Source organism: Salmo trutta, chromosome 2 (genome assembly GCF_901001165.1).
Source record: "Salmo trutta chromosome 2, fSalTru1.1, whole genome shotgun sequence".
In the NCBI taxonomy this organism is placed as follows: Eukaryota; Metazoa; Chordata; class Actinopteri; order Salmoniformes; family Salmonidae; genus Salmo; species Salmo trutta.
In genome coordinates, this window is record NC_042958.1 from 194335 (window position 1) to 211683 (window position 17349).

At 44.2% G+C, this 17349-nt stretch overlaps 1 protein-coding gene across 1 annotated transcript in view; it reads right to left on the reverse strand.

The window, feature by feature from the left end:
• LOC115148950 (glycogenin-1-like) overlaps positions 1-12699 on the reverse strand; it is a 29962-nt gene extending 17263 nt beyond the window's left edge. The window contains exons 1-4 of the mRNA XM_029691304.1: positions 12585-12699; positions 8747-8882; positions 5393-5567; positions 5149-5311 (exon numbers count right to left, since the gene is read on the reverse strand). Of these exons, the coding sequence (XP_029547164.1) occupies positions 5149-5311; positions 5393-5567; positions 8747-8882; positions 12585-12594 (484 nt within the window). The 5' untranslated portion in view covers positions 12595-12699. The remainder of the gene's footprint in view (positions 1-5148; positions 5312-5392; positions 5568-8746; positions 8883-12584) is intronic.
• Between the last annotated feature and the right edge of the window lie 4650 nt (positions 12700-17349).

Here is a 17349-nt window from a genome sequence, read left to right on the forward strand (position 1 = left end):
ATTCATATTTAAAATGGAATACTAGTTAGTTAAAAGCACATCAAAGTTCCCATTCCAGAAGGCATTTCTGCCAAAGAAACAGTAAGATAAATTGTTTACAAGTGTAACCGATGTGAAATGGCTAGCTAGTTAGCGGTGGTGCGCACAATAGCATTTCAATCGGTGACCTCACTCGCTCTGAGACCTTGTAGTTGTTCCCCTTGCTCTGCAAGGCCGCGGCTTTTGTGGAGCGATGGGTAACGATGCTTTGAGGGAGGCTTTTGATGTGTGCAGAGGGTCCCTGGGTCGAGCCCAGGTAGGGGCGAGGAGGGACGGAAGCTAACTGTTAAAACGTTCAAATGCCTCTCCTGTGAAGTAGTGATGTGTGACATACAGTCGAAGTCAGCAGTTTACATCAAGAAAACTCGTTATTCAACCACTCCTCAAATTTCTTGTTAACAAACTATAGTTTTGGCAAGTCGGTTAAGACATCTACTTTTTGCGTGACAAGTAAATTTTCCAACAATTGTTTACGGACAGATTATTTGACTTCTAATTCACTGTATCACAATTCCAGTGGGTCAGAAGTTTACATACACTAAGTTGACTCTGCCTTTAAACAGCGTGGAAAATTCCAGAAAATGGTGTCATGGCTTTAGAAGCTTCTGATAGGCTAATTGACATAATTTGAGTCAATTGGAGGTGTACCTGTGGATGCATTTCAAGGCCTACCTTCAAATGCAGTGCCTCTTTGCTTGACATCATGGGAAAATGAAAAGCAATCAGCCAAGAAAAATAAATTGTAGACCTCCACAATTCTGGTTCAACCTTGAGAGCAATTTCCACACGCCTGAAGGCACCACGTTCATCTGTACAAACAATCGTACGCAAGTATAAACACCATGGGACCACGCAGCCGTCATACCGCTCAGGAAGGAGAAGAGTTCTGTCTCCTAGAGAAGAACGTACTTTGGTGCGAAAAGTGCAAATCAATCCCAGAACAACAGCAAAGGAACTTGTGAAGATGCTGGAGGAAACAGGTACAAAAGTATCTATATCCACAGTGAAACGAGTCCTATATCGATATAACCTGAAAGGCCGCTCACCAAGGAAGAAGCCACTGCTCCAAAACGGCCATAAAAAAGCCAGACTACGGTTTGCAACTGCACATGGGGACAAAGATCGTACTTTTTGGAGAAATGTCCTCTGGTCGTCTGATGAAACAAAAATAGAACTGTTTGGCCATAATGACCATTGTTATGTTTGGAGGAAAAAGGGGGAGGCTTGCAAGCCAAAGAACACCATCCCAACCGTGAAGCACGGGGGTGGCAGCATCATGTTGTGGGGGTGCTTTGCTGCAGGAGGGTCTGGTGCACTTCACAAAATAGATGGCATTATGATGGAAAATTATGTGGATATATTGAAACAAATTCTCAAGACATCAGTCAGAAAGTTAAAGCTTGGTCGCAAATGGGTCTTCCAAATGGACAATGACCCCAAGCATACTTTCAAAGTTGTGGCAAAATGTCTTATGGACAACAAAGTCAAGCCCCGACCTCAATCCTATAGAAAAGTTGTGGGCAGAACTGAAAAAGTGTGTGTGAGCAAGGAGGCCTACAAACCTGACTCAGTTACACCAGCTCTGTCAGGAGGAATGGGCCACAATTCACCACTTATTGTGGGAAGCTTGTGGAAGGCTACCTGAAACATTTGACCCTAGTTCAACAATTTAAAGGCAATGCTACCAAATACTAATTGAGTGTATGTAAACTTCTGACCCACTGGGAATGTGATGAAAGAAATAAAAGCTTAAATAAATCGTTCTCTCTCCTATTATTCTGACATTTCACATTGTTAAAATAAAGTGGTGATCTTAACTAACCTAAGACAGGGAATTTTGACTAGGATTAAATGTCAGGATTTGTGAAAAACTGAGTTTAAATGTGTTTGGCTAAGGTGTATGTAAACTTCTGACTTCAACTGTACGCCTGGTTTCCTGTAACATGTCACCTTTATCATGGTGCTTTAAGATGCATCTGGAAAACTGTCGTGTGTATTTGCATTTATTGTTTTATGTATGCTCTGCTATTCCCCTGTTTCTAACCTCAATGGGTCTTACCTGGTTAAATAACTACATTCTCGTGTGATACCAGCCCAGACCGAAAGTCACTAGATTCCTTCCAACAGTCCCCTCACTGCAGGGCCCACAGGACGCCATTGACACGCCCACAGGACGCCATTGACACGCCATTGACACGCCCACAGGACGCCATTGACACAGTGGGACCATTAAGCAAACTAATTGGTGTCTGAAACTAATATGGCTAAAATATTCCTTCCAGAGAGCTGCTTCACTGATTCATTGTTCTGATGAGGTTGGATAGCTGCTAGCCAGACTAACAGCAATATGTTAATGTTTAAAGGGGTTGTCAATGTATTATTGCAGATTGCTTACATCAAGTAGTGTGTTTGCTATATAAATTCAAACTATGTTAAAATATCCAGCTTTAGTCTTCCTATTGTGGACGAGGAGACAGTACCAACAGGCAAGATACACATGAATAAATGACTACATTGTACTCCCTAATGATTGATCAGTACAAACCAGAACACCTTTCAATTCTGCCCTCAAAAACATTTCCATTTAGCTCCATTCCAACAGTGACTTATAAAAAGGCAATAAATGAGTCTGCCATGAAAGTTTATTGTTCAGTCTAAACCGGTTGTGCTAACTTCACTAATTCTCCATGTCTCAGCCTCCAGTATTTATGCTGCAGTAGTTTGTGTGTCGGGGGGGGGGGGGGGGGGGGGGGGGGGGGTTAGGGTCAGTGTTATATCTGTAGTATTTCTCTTGTCTTTTCCGGTGACCTGTGTGAATTTAAGTATGCTCTCTAATTCTCTTTCTCTCTCTCGGAGGACCTGAGCCCTAGGACCATGCCCCAGGACTACCTGACATGATGATGATGACTCCTTGCTGTCCCCAGTCCACCTGGCCGTGCTGCTGCTGCTCCAGTTTCAACTGTTCTGCCTGCAGCTATGGAACCCTGACCTGTTCACTGGACGTGCTACCTGTCCCAGACCTGCTGTCCCAGACCTGCTGGAACCCTGACCTGCTCACCGGATGTGCTACCTGTCCCAGACCTGCTGTTTTCAACTCTCTAGAGACAGCAGGAGCGGTAGAGATACTCTCAAAGACCGGCTATGAAAAGTCAGCTGACATTTTCTCCTGAGGTGCTGACTTGTTGCACCCTCGACAACTACTGTGATTATTATTATTTGACCATGTTGGTCATTTATGAAAATTTGAACATCTTGGCCATGTTCTGTTATAATCTCCACCCGGCACAGCCAGAAGAGGACTGGCCACCCCTCACAGCCTGGTTCCTCTCTAGGTTTCTTCCTAGGGAGTTTCCTAGCCACCGTGCTTCTACACCTGCATTGCTTGCTGTTTGGGATTTTAGGCTGGGTTTCTGTACAGCACTTTGAGATATCAGCTGATGTAAGAAGGGCTTTATAAATAAATTGGATTTGATTCTGAATGCTAGCGGCCGACCTACAGAAGAACAGAGGCGGCCATTTAAGATGGCCTTATTTCTATACCAGCATATTGCATTCACCCAGTTCAAAGTAACAGCGATAGGTTTATGCTACTCAAATATTCCCTATACCCATCATGGAGGTTGCTACAACCTAGCCAACAAACGAAAGTTTACAATATAGGTCGAGAGACTTAAGGCGACACATGGACAGACAGTGACATTCGATAGTGCCTTGCACACTGTTGCCTGCATCTAGCTGATATAGGATGTAATGTTTATCCCCATTTTGTTCCGTTTAAGAAACGTTTCACAACAGATTGGGCGGAAGGAAGACACTCCGGATCACACGTAAACAGTTGACTTTCAAAGCAGCCACGTTGTATTCCTTCTCGGATCTATGCGCTCTCCTCTCACCTCTTCCCTTCTGGACTTCAATGACCACACCAGCTGTATGCGATCAGGTGAAAAAAAACACTTTCCAAGCCAATCCATATCATAACTGCTACACAGCCTACATCGTTGTCACCATATTAGCAAAAGTAAATTCCTAGTCAACATAGCTAATAGAACTAATGCGTTAGTAAACCCGCTACAATCATGTAGTAATGTTATAGTGTACAGTCAGTAAGCAGTTTAGCACTTACACCGGCGGGCCCAAGTGGCAATAAATTAGTAAAGTTTGTGTTGTATAGTCAAAGACAGTTAGCTAACATAGCACCCCTCTGTTTGGGAAGGGTGTTTCAGTAGGCTAAACTAGCTAGCTGCATTTCCTAGATAAGTGAACCTGAAAAATTCACTTCATTTTAGAATAAAGAGTGTTCAAAACTGTTAGACTATTGTCCAAGTCAACTACTCACCACAATTTACACACTGTAGTGCTAGCTAGCTGTAGCTTATGCTTTGGGTACTAGATCATTTTTGATCCATCTGTTTCTGCTGCAAGAGCTATTCCTCCAACCTATCATAATTACTGTGTAAGTCTATGGAAGGGGGTGAGAACCATGAGCCTCCTAGATTTTGTATTGAAGTCAATGTACCCAGAGGAGGATGGAAGCTAGCTGTCCTCCTGCTACACCATGGTGCTACCCTACAGAGTGCTATTGAGGCTACTGTAGACCTTTGCAAAATAGTGTTTTCATAAATTTTTTGGTGACATGATTATATTCAGTATAGTTTCAATTTTTATGAAATTCACTGAGGCCAGCCACCACCAAACAGCTGGAGGCCAGCCACCACCAAGAAAAAAATACCAGGTATTTGGAATGCTGCACATACTGCATCTACATTGTTGGAAAAGTAGCACATTTTATACCAGCAGACCATGGAAACACTACTCCAAGACCTACCAACAGACCATGGAAACACTACTCCAAGTCCTACCAGCAGACCATGGAAACACTACTCCAAGTCCTACCAGCAGACCATGGAAACACTACTCCAAGTCCTACCAGCAGACCATGGAAACACTACTCCAAGACCTACCAGCAGACCATGGAAACGCTACGCCAATAGACCTACATTTGTACATAAGCGCCAACGGTTAGCTCTATGTAATGAGTACAATAGGTAGCATTAAAATACATAAATCATGGGATGGAAAATGGACATAACATTGAAAACTGACACGTACCATCGAAGCTGCCGTGTTCTGTGCAGTACTGGAGCAGTTTCCCGTAAGTCTCGTTGGAGGGTCGGAACACGAACACGCCAGAGTTAAAACAGTCTGGCCAGCCGGGGTCCGGGGCCGCAGACAGCTCCTCTCTGTCAAACAACTCATCTATGTTCTGTACCACCTGAAACAAGCACATACAGGTCAACTCTACCGTACCAGGGGGAGTGTGTACAAATGGAAACCAGTGTTTCCTGTGTCTCACCAGTGTGTCTGCATCCATAAACACACATTTAGAGTAGTGTGTAAGGGTCCAGCAGTGTAGCTTGGTGAAGGTCACTCCCAGGTCAGGTCTCTTCATCAGGGCCAGGTGAGCTGCGTCTCCGCTGTCCAACACATCCACCAACAGTACCTCGTCAAAGATCTTGTGAAGCACTCCCCTGGTGGTGGGAGGAGGCAGAGGAGAGGAGAGGAGAGGAGAGGAGAGGAGAGGAGAGGAGAGGAGGAGGAGAGGAGAGGAGAGGAGAGGAGAGGAGAGGAGAGGAGAGGAGAGGAGAGGAGAGGAGAGGAGAGGAGAGGAGAGGAGAGGAGAGGAGAGGAGAGGAGAGGAGAGGAGAGGAGAGGAGAGGAGAGGAGAGAGGAGAGGAGAGGAGAGGAGAGGAGAGGAGAGGAGAGGAGAGGAGAGGAGAGGAGAGGAGAGGAGAGGAGAGGAGAGGAGAGGAGAGGAGAGGAGAGGAGAGGAGAGGAGAGGAGAGGAGAGGAGAGGAGAGGAGAGGAGAGGAGAGGAGAGGAGAGGAGAGGAGAGGAGAGGAGAGGAGAGGGAGGCGGCAGAGGGGGAGGCGGCAGAGGGGGAGGCGGCAGAGGGGGGGAGGCGGCAGAGGGGGAGGCGGCAGAGGGGGAGGCGGCAGAGGGGGAGGCGGCAGAGGGGAGGAGGCAGAGGGGGAGGCGGCAGAGGGGGAGGCGGCAGAGGGGGAGGCGGCAGAGGGGGAGGCGGCAGAGGGGGAGGCGGCAGAGGGGGAGGCGGCAGAGGGGGAGGCGGCAGAGGGGGAGGCGGCAGAGGGGGAGGCGGCAGAGGGGGAGGCGGCAGAGGGGGAGGCGGCAGAGGGGGAGGCGGCAGAGGGGGAGGCGGCAGAGGGGGAGGAGGCAGAGGGGGAGGAGGCAGAGGGGGAGGAGGCAGAGGGGGAGGAGGCAGAGGGGGAGGAGGCAGAGGGGGAGGAGGCAGAGGGGGAGGAGGCAGAGGGGGAGGAGGCAGAGGGGGAGGAGGCAGAGGGGGAGGAGGCAGAGGGGGAGGAGGCAGAGGGGGAGGAGGCAGAGGGGGAGGAGGCAGAGGAGGAGGAGGAGGAGGCAGAGGAGAGGAGGGGGAGGCGGAGGAAGCATAACATACCATGAATATGGTGTACAGTGGAAAGCATTCTGAATAAGTGCAGTAGCGATGAGTCGGGGCCGGGGAACACCTCTAGGGCAGGGCGGGGCCGGGGAACACCTCTAGGGCAGGGCGGGGCCGGGGAACACCTCTAGGGCAGGGCGGGGTCCAGGGTTTACCGTGCCAGACTTGTAGGGCAGGGTTATTCACCTCCTACCCTAAGAGATCCACAGCCTGCTAGTTATGTTCCATCTGACAATGAATTACAGCCACCTGGTGTCCCAGGTCTAAATCAATCCTTGATTAGAGGGAATCAATTAAATAAATGCAGTGTATCTGGCTTGGAGGTCCAGATTTCAGTTTGAAGGCCGTAGGGGAAGTGAGAACGTTCTAGGTGTGGGAGACGGGGTATGTTTAGGCCCCGGAACATTACCTCTAAACAGGTCTAGGATCAACTCTTCCAACTCCAACGTTATAGGATTAACACTGGCATCGGAATAGATAGGATCAAGTCTTCAACTCCAATGTTAAATGTAATAGGTTGAGAGCATAATAATGCAACGCATCTTCTCTAGGACGTTAAGGGAACCAGCTAGAGTCGTTTGATGCACAGGTGAGGTCATTTTGAGTATTGAATAGCTCAGTGTTTATGTCGAGACATACTGTTTATTGTAGTGGCTGCAGCTCAATCCCTCTTCCCGCCGATATAAAGTTTGAACCTATTCCATAACATGGGGTTTGTGAAAGTGGCCGTTTTCTACACAAGAAAAATCACCTGTAAAACCCAAACTGTGTGAGGTATAAACTAATGTCACCAATATGGAGACTCTCACCAACACAAGAGTACCAGCTGGTTTGATCTACGACATCCACAAGTTCACCGCAGTCGTGGACGTCCTCGTTTCCATGAGGTCTTCTCACAAAACCACCTGTCCAGACCCGAACCGTTAGAGCTACAATATGGAAAAGGGAGACTAGCGAACACCAAGGTGCCAGTTGTTCTGCTCTACGATGCACACGCTTCATGGGAGTCATCCCATGTACCGGGTTGTAAAAATTGCAAAAAGTGCATGGGGTGAAATGTGCCAAAAATAACACGAGTCTAAATGTATTTTCTTACATTTTCAGATATAGGAGAGACTTCAAAAGCTTGTTCCTTATGATTTTTTTTTCTTTTTTTACTTAGTTGACATTTATGAATGTGTCATTCAAAGCATTTCTGTGGGCTATAGCAGTAAAGGCCAAACTCAATGTTTAATAAAATAGAGAGAGATCTATATATACCTATAGGGGGTCCAAAAATTCAAAATAACAAGAGCTAAATTAGATTTTATGGCCATCTAAAACTCAATGTTAGCTTAGTAGATATTGCGATCTATGGGCTTAGACCTATAAGGGTTATTAAGGGAAATTTAACTGAGAAGTGACAGGTTTTTACATACATGGTCAGAGAGTTCAACTCATATCTTCTGCTGGCATTTTCTAAACAATGCATATTATTGTATATTACATTTTGGTTTCAAAACTCTTAAGTCTGACAAAAATATGCTTAGAACCGTTACAAATTGTCAAATGTTGGGAATAAGATTTGACAAAATATATCACCAATTACTGCTCCAAAAAAATATAAATAATATATTTTTTTTTAATGGTAGGGCAAAATAAAGTAAGCCATTCTGGACTTTATCTGCAATTTTCTACCATTTTGTGCCACTCAAGCCTTTTCCCCTAACCAGCCATGCCATTCTCTAGCCTATTGCTGCAGTTACCTGCCAAAATAAAGGAAACAAACAGTGTCTTAACAGGGCATTGGGCCGCCACGAGCCGCCAGAACAGTTTCAATGCACCTTGGTATAGATTCTACAAGTGTCTGGAACTTCCTGTGTGGAAGCACCTGCGATATACTTTCTATCCTTCATTTACTTGTGTTTTCTTATTTTAGGCAGTTACCTGTAGAATGGACGGAGAGGTATCTCACCGAATATTACATTGCCATTCCTTTATCCGCAACGTCATTTGCACAACATCTAAGAAACTGCATAAGTACATTGAACGCTTTTCCATTTCTAGAAAGACGTATTTGGGTGTTTTTGGACATTTTGTTCATGTCGTTCCCTGTCCCCCCAAATCAGAGTCCCATACTACACATCGAGGACAATGAAATAAATCACTGGTTGGGGTCAATTCTTCAACAACAAGTGAAACCATTTAGATTTGGTTGTAAAACATTGTTAAAAAAAAAAAAAAGGTTCTTACTTGCAGGGATCAGAGACGTGGGGTCCAATCATCACCACCAGCTTCCTGGTTGTCTCGTGGTTCCTCAGGGACTTGCCCAGGACCATAGCTCCTCTGGCATAGTTGTCATTGGTGGCCAACGTCACGAAAGCCTGGTCTGGATGGGGGGGGCATAACTTGTTAATACAAACTTAGCAATAACATTTTTCATTAGGTTCAAATGGTGTGAATCCAGAGGTAAATTTACTTCATTGCTATAACCTACTCTTAAAACCTTCCCCCAAAAAATACTTTAAATTAAAATACAAACAGGGAGTCACATTGAGATTAAACATCTATTTTACAAGAGAGCCCTGTACACATTACAATAAAAACAGATTAATACATACACGTATAAAAGAATATCATTCAGCACAATCATTTTTTTTATATATAAAAGCAATCCAATTCAACTACATCTAGGTCCTCAATCAGTAATCAGTAATGTAAACTGTCTGAGTGACACCAGCCCATCTAACTGCCTTGAACTCTGCAGATTGGTCCACAAATTAGGGGCAAAAAAACTACATGCAGATTTTCCCAAACCTGTGGAGACTGGAGGCATCTAGTGTTATCCATTCCTGTGAAAGGGTTTGGTAACTTATCATTCTTATCCTAGTTAATGTTACAGAGGGAGTTTGTCAGATTGCTTTGTAAATAAATAGAGAATGCAGCTCTTAAAAACAGAGGTCCATCTGACATGTTTATACAGATTACAACGAGTCCTAAAACTGTCCCGTGATAAAACGTACTGCAGAATGGTAGACGGCATCCAAGGGTTTTAAAACGGAGGTTGTACCGCACGCATGTAAACAATATCACCAAAATCCGATACAGGAAGAAGCGTTTGAATAATCTCCCTCTTATTTTTAATACTAAGGCATGATTTATTTCTATTTTAAATGAAGTCTTGATCTTAGCTTAGTCAGATTTTCTATATGCGTTACAAAGGACAATTTGTCATCAATCCAGACACCCAGGTACTTCTGAGAAACAAGCTCCGTTTGGGATCATTTATAGTGCAGATATTCATTCTCTCTGAGCCTCTTTACTGGGTCGCCACCATGCTTGATGCTAGGTACAAGGACCGCTACTGCGATGCAGACAAGAAACAGGGTTTACGTGAAATGTTACAGACACAGCTGGACAAGATGGAAACGGACACAGTGACAGTGCGCACCGAAGACGACCCACAACAGAAGAGGCCATGGACAGACCGAGCTGAAACTTCCCTGCTTGACATGCATGATGAAATCCTGGTTGAGACTGAAACGACTGAACAAATTAACGAAACAGCAAATAAGTGAACGAAATAGGTTGATTATTACTGGTAATGGGGACATGGGTAAATGCCAACAAAATACTTTTTTTGGTGAGTGTTTCAACTATTTAACTGTATTAGAATGCTTAAAAGGCTGCTAAAAATTTTAATACCGGTATCGTTTTTTTTGGCAAGGAAAATAGCGGATATCGGTCCAAACTCATAACATTGCATCAAACTAACAAATCAAATTGTATTTGTCACATGCACCGAATACAACAGCTGCTAAATTGTAATTCTTTGCTACTATGGCCTATTTATTGCCTTACCTCCTCACGCCATTTGCACACACTGTATATAGACTCTTCTACTGTGTCATTGACCTGTTTGTGTTATTGGCTTGTTTATTGTTTCCTCCATGTGTAACTCTGTGTTGTTGTTTGTGTCGCAATGCTTTGCTTTATCTTGGCCAGGTCACAGTTGTAAATGAGAACTTGTTCTCAACTAGCCTACCTGGTTAAATAAATAAAAATTAAATCGTGAAATGCTTACGAGCCCTTAATCAACGCAGCTGAAGAAATATAGTGAAGAAAGTAGACTAAATTAAAGTAAAAAATTGTGAGGGAGTGATGTCCAATGGTCTGTGGCAGTTTTAACAATGACACCAATGTCTGAATGCCAGACAGAATGGCCCAGGGCTTGGTGATGTCTACTTTGGCATACTGTGCCATATAGGAAAATCTATAAAACTGCCCATAGACTCACATCTCAACAATGGAATGATTGTAAGCTAACAACGGCCAAATAGATTTATGTTATTATAATGCCAAATGTAAAAACTGCCAGTTAATATTAGCAGGCCTGGCTGGTCAGTTAAACAATCCCCTGGTATAGTAAACACTGTTTGGTCTTGGGGGCCAACTGGATAACAGCCTGGTAAAATTAACCACTGGATACAAAACATGGATTGTGTTGAGATGCCAAACCAGGTACAGCTGAGGTGTAATTATGTATTTCCAACTGTACCTCCCAACACAAAGTCTCCCACCCCTTATTGCCATTGGTCCCAAGAAAACAGCTGATGTTATAATATAGGCAAGAAATACCAAATAAAACTGTCCCCAGAAGGCTGTTCTATTGGACGTAAGCTACTCTCCTGGTAAAATGCACTTTATATGACAAGCACAGAAAGACAAGCTGTTGGCCTTCAGGCCTCAACCTACTGACTATATGAAGACCTAAACTTTAGGTCCTAAAGAGTGGACCATGGGAGGGGGACCATGGGAGGGAGACCATGGGAGGTGCAAGGAATGTACCCACCCCAGGCTGCCACAGGGCGCCTGGGGTGCTGTACCTTGGTTAAGGGCACAACGGCAGGCAGTGGAATCTATGATTTGATACCAGAAACCCTCAAAATGAAGGCCAGAATTGACGCGTTGCACCAACTATGCCTAAAACTTGTGGATTTCGATGAAAAAAAACTTATTTTGGTTGCTTTAACGGTGGGTTCGTTTTTTTCTCACGAGTTCCCAGTTGTAGTAAACTCAAAACGCAGGTTGAGAGAGGCTCTGAGTAAGAAACTGATTCATTTGCAGCCTGAATGGAGGATGTTATGTATGAACCGGTCCACGGGCTACACCGGTATTAACGGCTGGGTACATTACTCCCCGGCGGCCACCGGTATTAACGGCTGGGTGCATTACACCCCGGCGGCCACCGGTATTAACGGCTGGGTGCATTACACCCCGGCGGCCACCGGTATTAACGGCTGGGTGCATTACACCCCGGCGGCCACCGGTATTAACGGCTGGGTGCATTACACCCCGGCGGCCACCGGTATTAACGGCTGGGTGCATTACACCCCGGCGGCCACCGGTATTAACGGCTGGGTGCATTACACCCCGGCGGCCACCGGTATTAACGGCTGGGTGCATTACACCCCGGCGGCCACCGGTATTAACGGCTGGGTACATTCCTCCGCGGCGACCACCGGTATTAACGGCTGGCCCCGGCGACCACCGGTATTAACGGCGGGGTACATTGCTCCCCGGCGACCACCGGTATTAACGGCTGGGTACATTCCACGGTATAGCGGCCACTACCGGCTGTTCAGGCTACGTGTGAATATGGGGTTACAACTAGGGCGAGACCGGGCAACAGCAAAACTCATTGACCCAAACATTAACCTACTCCGTTATCCACACAGCCGTAAAACGTATCGATACGTTTTGTATTAAGAAAGTCCATGTTACAAAACACGCGGTGATGGAAAAGCAGAAAAGGGACTTTAAATATTAAACTCAGACAGTTTCCACATGCGCGTTGATGTATCACGGACCGACAAACCAAAACGGCAACAAACCAAGCTGTACATTTCTCAACGTGCCTACCATCCCATCATTTACATACGACGGACATTGCTGCAACTCCACAGTAACTCTTTTTTAACCTCTGACAGTGGGAACAATCATGACAAGTTAGTTAGTTTCCACCGTGGCTGCCAGAGCCAAACTTCCGTCGCATCATCCAAGGATTAGATTGTAACAAACCGTCACGTACCTTTTGACATTATTGCTGGTAGAAGTTGCAGATGATCTCGTAGATTAGACACAGCAACTTCGTTAGGAAAGGACAAGCCTACTACATGGAGGTGAATTTATAGACGCATGTAGACCGTGGGTCACGTGACAGGGTCTAGGCACACACCCACTTCTGCGCTATCTGTGACAGGGATCTGCAACTGGCGGCCCGCGGATCAAAATCTGGTCCGCAGGTGATTTTATTTCGCTCCAGAGGTTGCTGAGCAAAAGAAAAACAATTGTTTTATGTATTATTATTTTATTGTTGGACACAAAAGAGTGTAAAAAACACCAGCAAATCAGCTCCAAGTGTTTAACATTTTGGAAATCTGTTCCAAAGTATTCCCATTCATAATAGAGAGATATATGTGACCGTATACAAACATAAACAAGGTTTGATATGATTATGTTTTAGTCAAATATAATATCTGTTTGGGCTTCTTGAGGTCAATTTGCAGTCTACAAATTATTTGTAATTATGTTCCGGTCCCCTGACCATCCGCTCAAGAAAAAAATCTGCCGCAACTGAATCTAGTTAATGATCCCTGATCTATGGAGAAGGACCTCGTCGGAGAAGCCCCTCTTCGAGGTCCACTATCCCTTTTCATTTGCGGAGGCTTTCCAGACAGACGATGACCAGTGCGGGGTTTGTATTTAAATACTGAAAAAATATATAAACGCAACATGTAAAGTGTTGGTCCCATGTTTCATGAGCTGAAATAAAAGATCCCAGAAATGTTCCATACGCACAAAAAGCTTATTTCTCTCACATTCTGTGCAGAAATTTGTTTACATCCCTGTTAGTGAGCATTTTCTTCTTTGTCAAGATAATCCATCCACCTGACAGGTGTGGAATATCAAGAAGCTGATTAAACAGCATGATCATTACACAGGTTCACCTTGTGCTGGGGACAATAAAAGACCACTCTAAAATGTGCAGTTTTGTCAGACAATACCACAGATGTCTCAAGTTTTGAGGGAGCATGTAATTGGCATGCTGACTTCAGGAATATTGAATGTTAATTTCTCTACCATAAGCCGCCTCCAACATAATTTTAGAGAATTCTTCACCTGCGTGAAGAATTCTTCACCAGCTGTCCAGGTGGCTGACACCAGCCAGGTTTTTCTTAAAAAAAAATTACAATGTAGAATAATAGTGAAGATATCAAAACTATGAAATAACACATATGGAATCATGTAGTAACCAAAATAGCCAAAAGAGTGTTGTAACGCCCTGGCCATAGAGAGGTGTTTTTGTTCTTTATTTTGGTTAGGCCAGGGTGTTACATTGGGTGGGCGTTCTATGTTCCTTTTTCTATGTTTTTGTATTTCTTTGTTTTGGGCCGTGTGTGTGTGTGTGTGGCTCCCAATCAGGCACAGCTGAAGCTCGTTGTTGCTGATTGGGAGTCACACATAAGGAGCATGTTTTGCCTTTGGGTTTTGTGGGTAATTGTTTCTATTGAGTGTTTTGCACCTGACAGGACTGGTTGGCTGTCAGTTTTGTCTTGTTTTTGTATAGTGTTCACGGTGTTCAATTAAAATCATGATGAACACTAACTCCGCTGCACCTTGGTCTACTCTCTTCAGACAGCCGTTACAAGTGTTGAACAAATCAAAATATATTTTATATTTGAGATTCTTCAAAGTAGCCACCCTTTGCCTTGATGACAGCTTTGCACACACTTGGCATTCTCTCAACCAGCTTCATGAGGTAGTCACCTGGAATGCATTTCAATTAACAGGTGTGCCTTGTAAAAGTGAATTTGAGCCAATCAGTTGTGTAGCCCTATTTGGTAAAAAACCAAGTCCATATTATGGCAATAACAGCAAGTAAGCAAAGAGAAATGACAATCCATCATTACTTTAAGACATGAAGGTTAGTCAATCCAGAAAATCTTAAGAACTTTTACAGTTTCTTCAAGTGCAGCGGCAAAAACCATCAAGCGCTATGATGAAACTGGCTCTCATGAGAACCGCCACAGGAAAGGAAGACCCAGAGTTATCTCTGCTGCAGAGGATAAGTTCATTAGAGTTGTCTGCACCTCAGATTGCAACCCAAATAAATGTTTCACAGAGTTTATTAAGTAACAGACACATCTCAACATCAACTATTCAGAGGTGACTGCATGAATCAGGCCTTCATTGTCAAATTGCTGCAAAGAAACCACTATTAAAGGACCAATGAGAAGAAGAGACTTTCTTGGGCCAAGAAACACGAGCAATGGCCATTAGACCGGTGGAAATCTCTCCTTTGGTCTGATGAGTCCAAATTGGAAATTTTTGGTTCCAACCGCTGTGTCTTTGTGAAACGCAGAATAGGTGAATGGATGATCTCTGCTTCGGTGGGTCCAACCTTGAAGCATGAAGGAGAAGGTGTGATGATGTGGTGATCTTTGCTGGTGACACTGATTTATTTAGAATTCAAGGCTCTGGCTACCATGCTTAGTAGGCTACCATGCTTAGTAGGACTATAATTTGTTTTCAACAGGACAATGACCCAACACACTTCCAGGCTGTTTAAGAGCTATTTTACCACGAAGGAGAGTGATGGAGTGCAGCATCAGGTGACCTGGCCTCCACAATCACCCAACCCAATTGAGACGGTTTGGGATGACCGCAGAGTGAAGAAAAAGCAGCCAATAAGTGCTCAGTATATGTGAAAACTCCTTAAAGACTGTTGGAAAAACATTCCAGGTGAAGCTGGTTGAGAGAATGCCAAGAGTGTGCAAAGCTATCATCAAGGGAAAGGGTGGCTACTTTGAAGAATATAAAATATATTTTGATTTCTTTAACACGTTTTTGGTTACTACATGATTCCATATGTATTATTTCATAGTTTTGATGTCTTCACTATTATTCTAAGTTGTAGAAAAGAGTAAAAAATAAAGAAAACCCTGGAATGAGTAGGTGTGCCCAAACTTTTGACTGGTACTGTAGATTAGGGCCTAATGCATGTATTTCAATTGATTGATTTCCTTTTATGAACTGTAACTCAATATAATTAATTGAAATTGTTGCATGTTGCATTTATATATTTTTTCAGTAGAGTATGTTGTGTATGGGCATATTCAGTACAAAAAAACGTTTTGGACCATTGCAGAAAGAAATGCCATGAACATAACACATTTCTATCCAGTGGTGTAGTGGTGCTGTATACACAGGTATACCACCCACTTATTTTGTAGTGCATGGGTTAGCATGCACTAGCATGGGATGCTAATATGACTAAGGATTATCATCAACTAGCATGGGATGCTAATATGACTAAGGATTATCATCAGCTAGCATGGGATGCTAATATGACTAGGATGATCAACAGCTAGCATGGGTTGCTAATATGACTAGGATTATCATCAACTAGCATAGGTTGCTAATATGACTAGGATTATCATCAACTAGCATGGGATGCTAATATGACTAGGATGATCAACAACTAGCATGGGTTGCTAATATGACTAGGATTATCATCAACTAGCATGGGATGCTAATATGACTAGGATTATCATCAACTAGCATGGGATGCTAATATGACTAGGATTATCAACTAGCATAGGTTGCTAATATGACTAGGATAATGCCTCTGGCTGCTGGACGTGGAAGGAAAGTTGATTTGAAAACCAATAGACCAGGAGAGCGTATATATATGTAGAATAATACCCTGCACATCTCTATGGTGAGATTTTGGCTAGGCTACTTTGAAGCAAGGTGAGACAGGCTTCATAATATGAAGTAAAACGTCTAGGTTTCAAACAATTAAGGAACAGGAAAAATATAGCGATGCTAATGACAGTTGCATCGATCCAGCGGCCATTTGTTTCCCAAACTCCATCTCATGTGCGTTACAGAAATACCCCTAACTAAACAACAGTTATAGGTGCCTGCACAGTTGAATTAAAGGGTAACTGCACAAAAAAATAAACATTTCTTAGATCTTTCCCAGACCTCTAAATAATGGAATTTCAGAAAAATCATAAACTTGTGAATTTCTGAAACAGCCTCATTGATCTATTTCAATAGTAGGTCTACTATTAGCCTACTGCACAGTACAGCTTGGGTTGGTCTACTAGTAGCCTACTGCACAGTACAGCTTGGGTTGGTCTACTATTAGCCTACTGCAAAGTACAGCTTGGGTTGGTCTACTATTAGCCTACTGCACAGTACAGCTTGGGTTGGTCTACTATTAGCCTACTGCACAGTACAGCTTGGGTTGGTCTACTATTAGCCTACTGCACAGTACAGCTTGGGTTGGTCTACTATTAGCCTACTGCACAGTACAGCTTGGGTTGGTCTACTATCAGCCTACTGCACAGTACAGCTTGGGTTGGCCTGACTGTGAAAGACCAATATGGACAGTACAGCTTGGGTTGGCCTGACTGTGAAAGACCAATACGACCAGTACAGCTTGGGTTGGCCTGACTGTGAAAGACCAATATGGACAGTACAGCTTGGGTTGGCCTGACTGTGAAAGACCAATATTGGATTTTTATCATTTTAGGTCATTCAGAGTGTATGTCACTGTTTCACACAGGGAGCCTTTCCTTCTCCAGGCATCACTACACCACCGGGCATCACTACACCACTGGGCAACACTACACCACTGGGCATCACTACACCACTGGGCATCACTACACCACCGGGCATCACTACACCACCGGGCAACACTACACCACTGGGCATCACTACACCACTGGGCATCACTACACCACTGGGCATCACTACACCACTGGGCACCACTACACCACTGG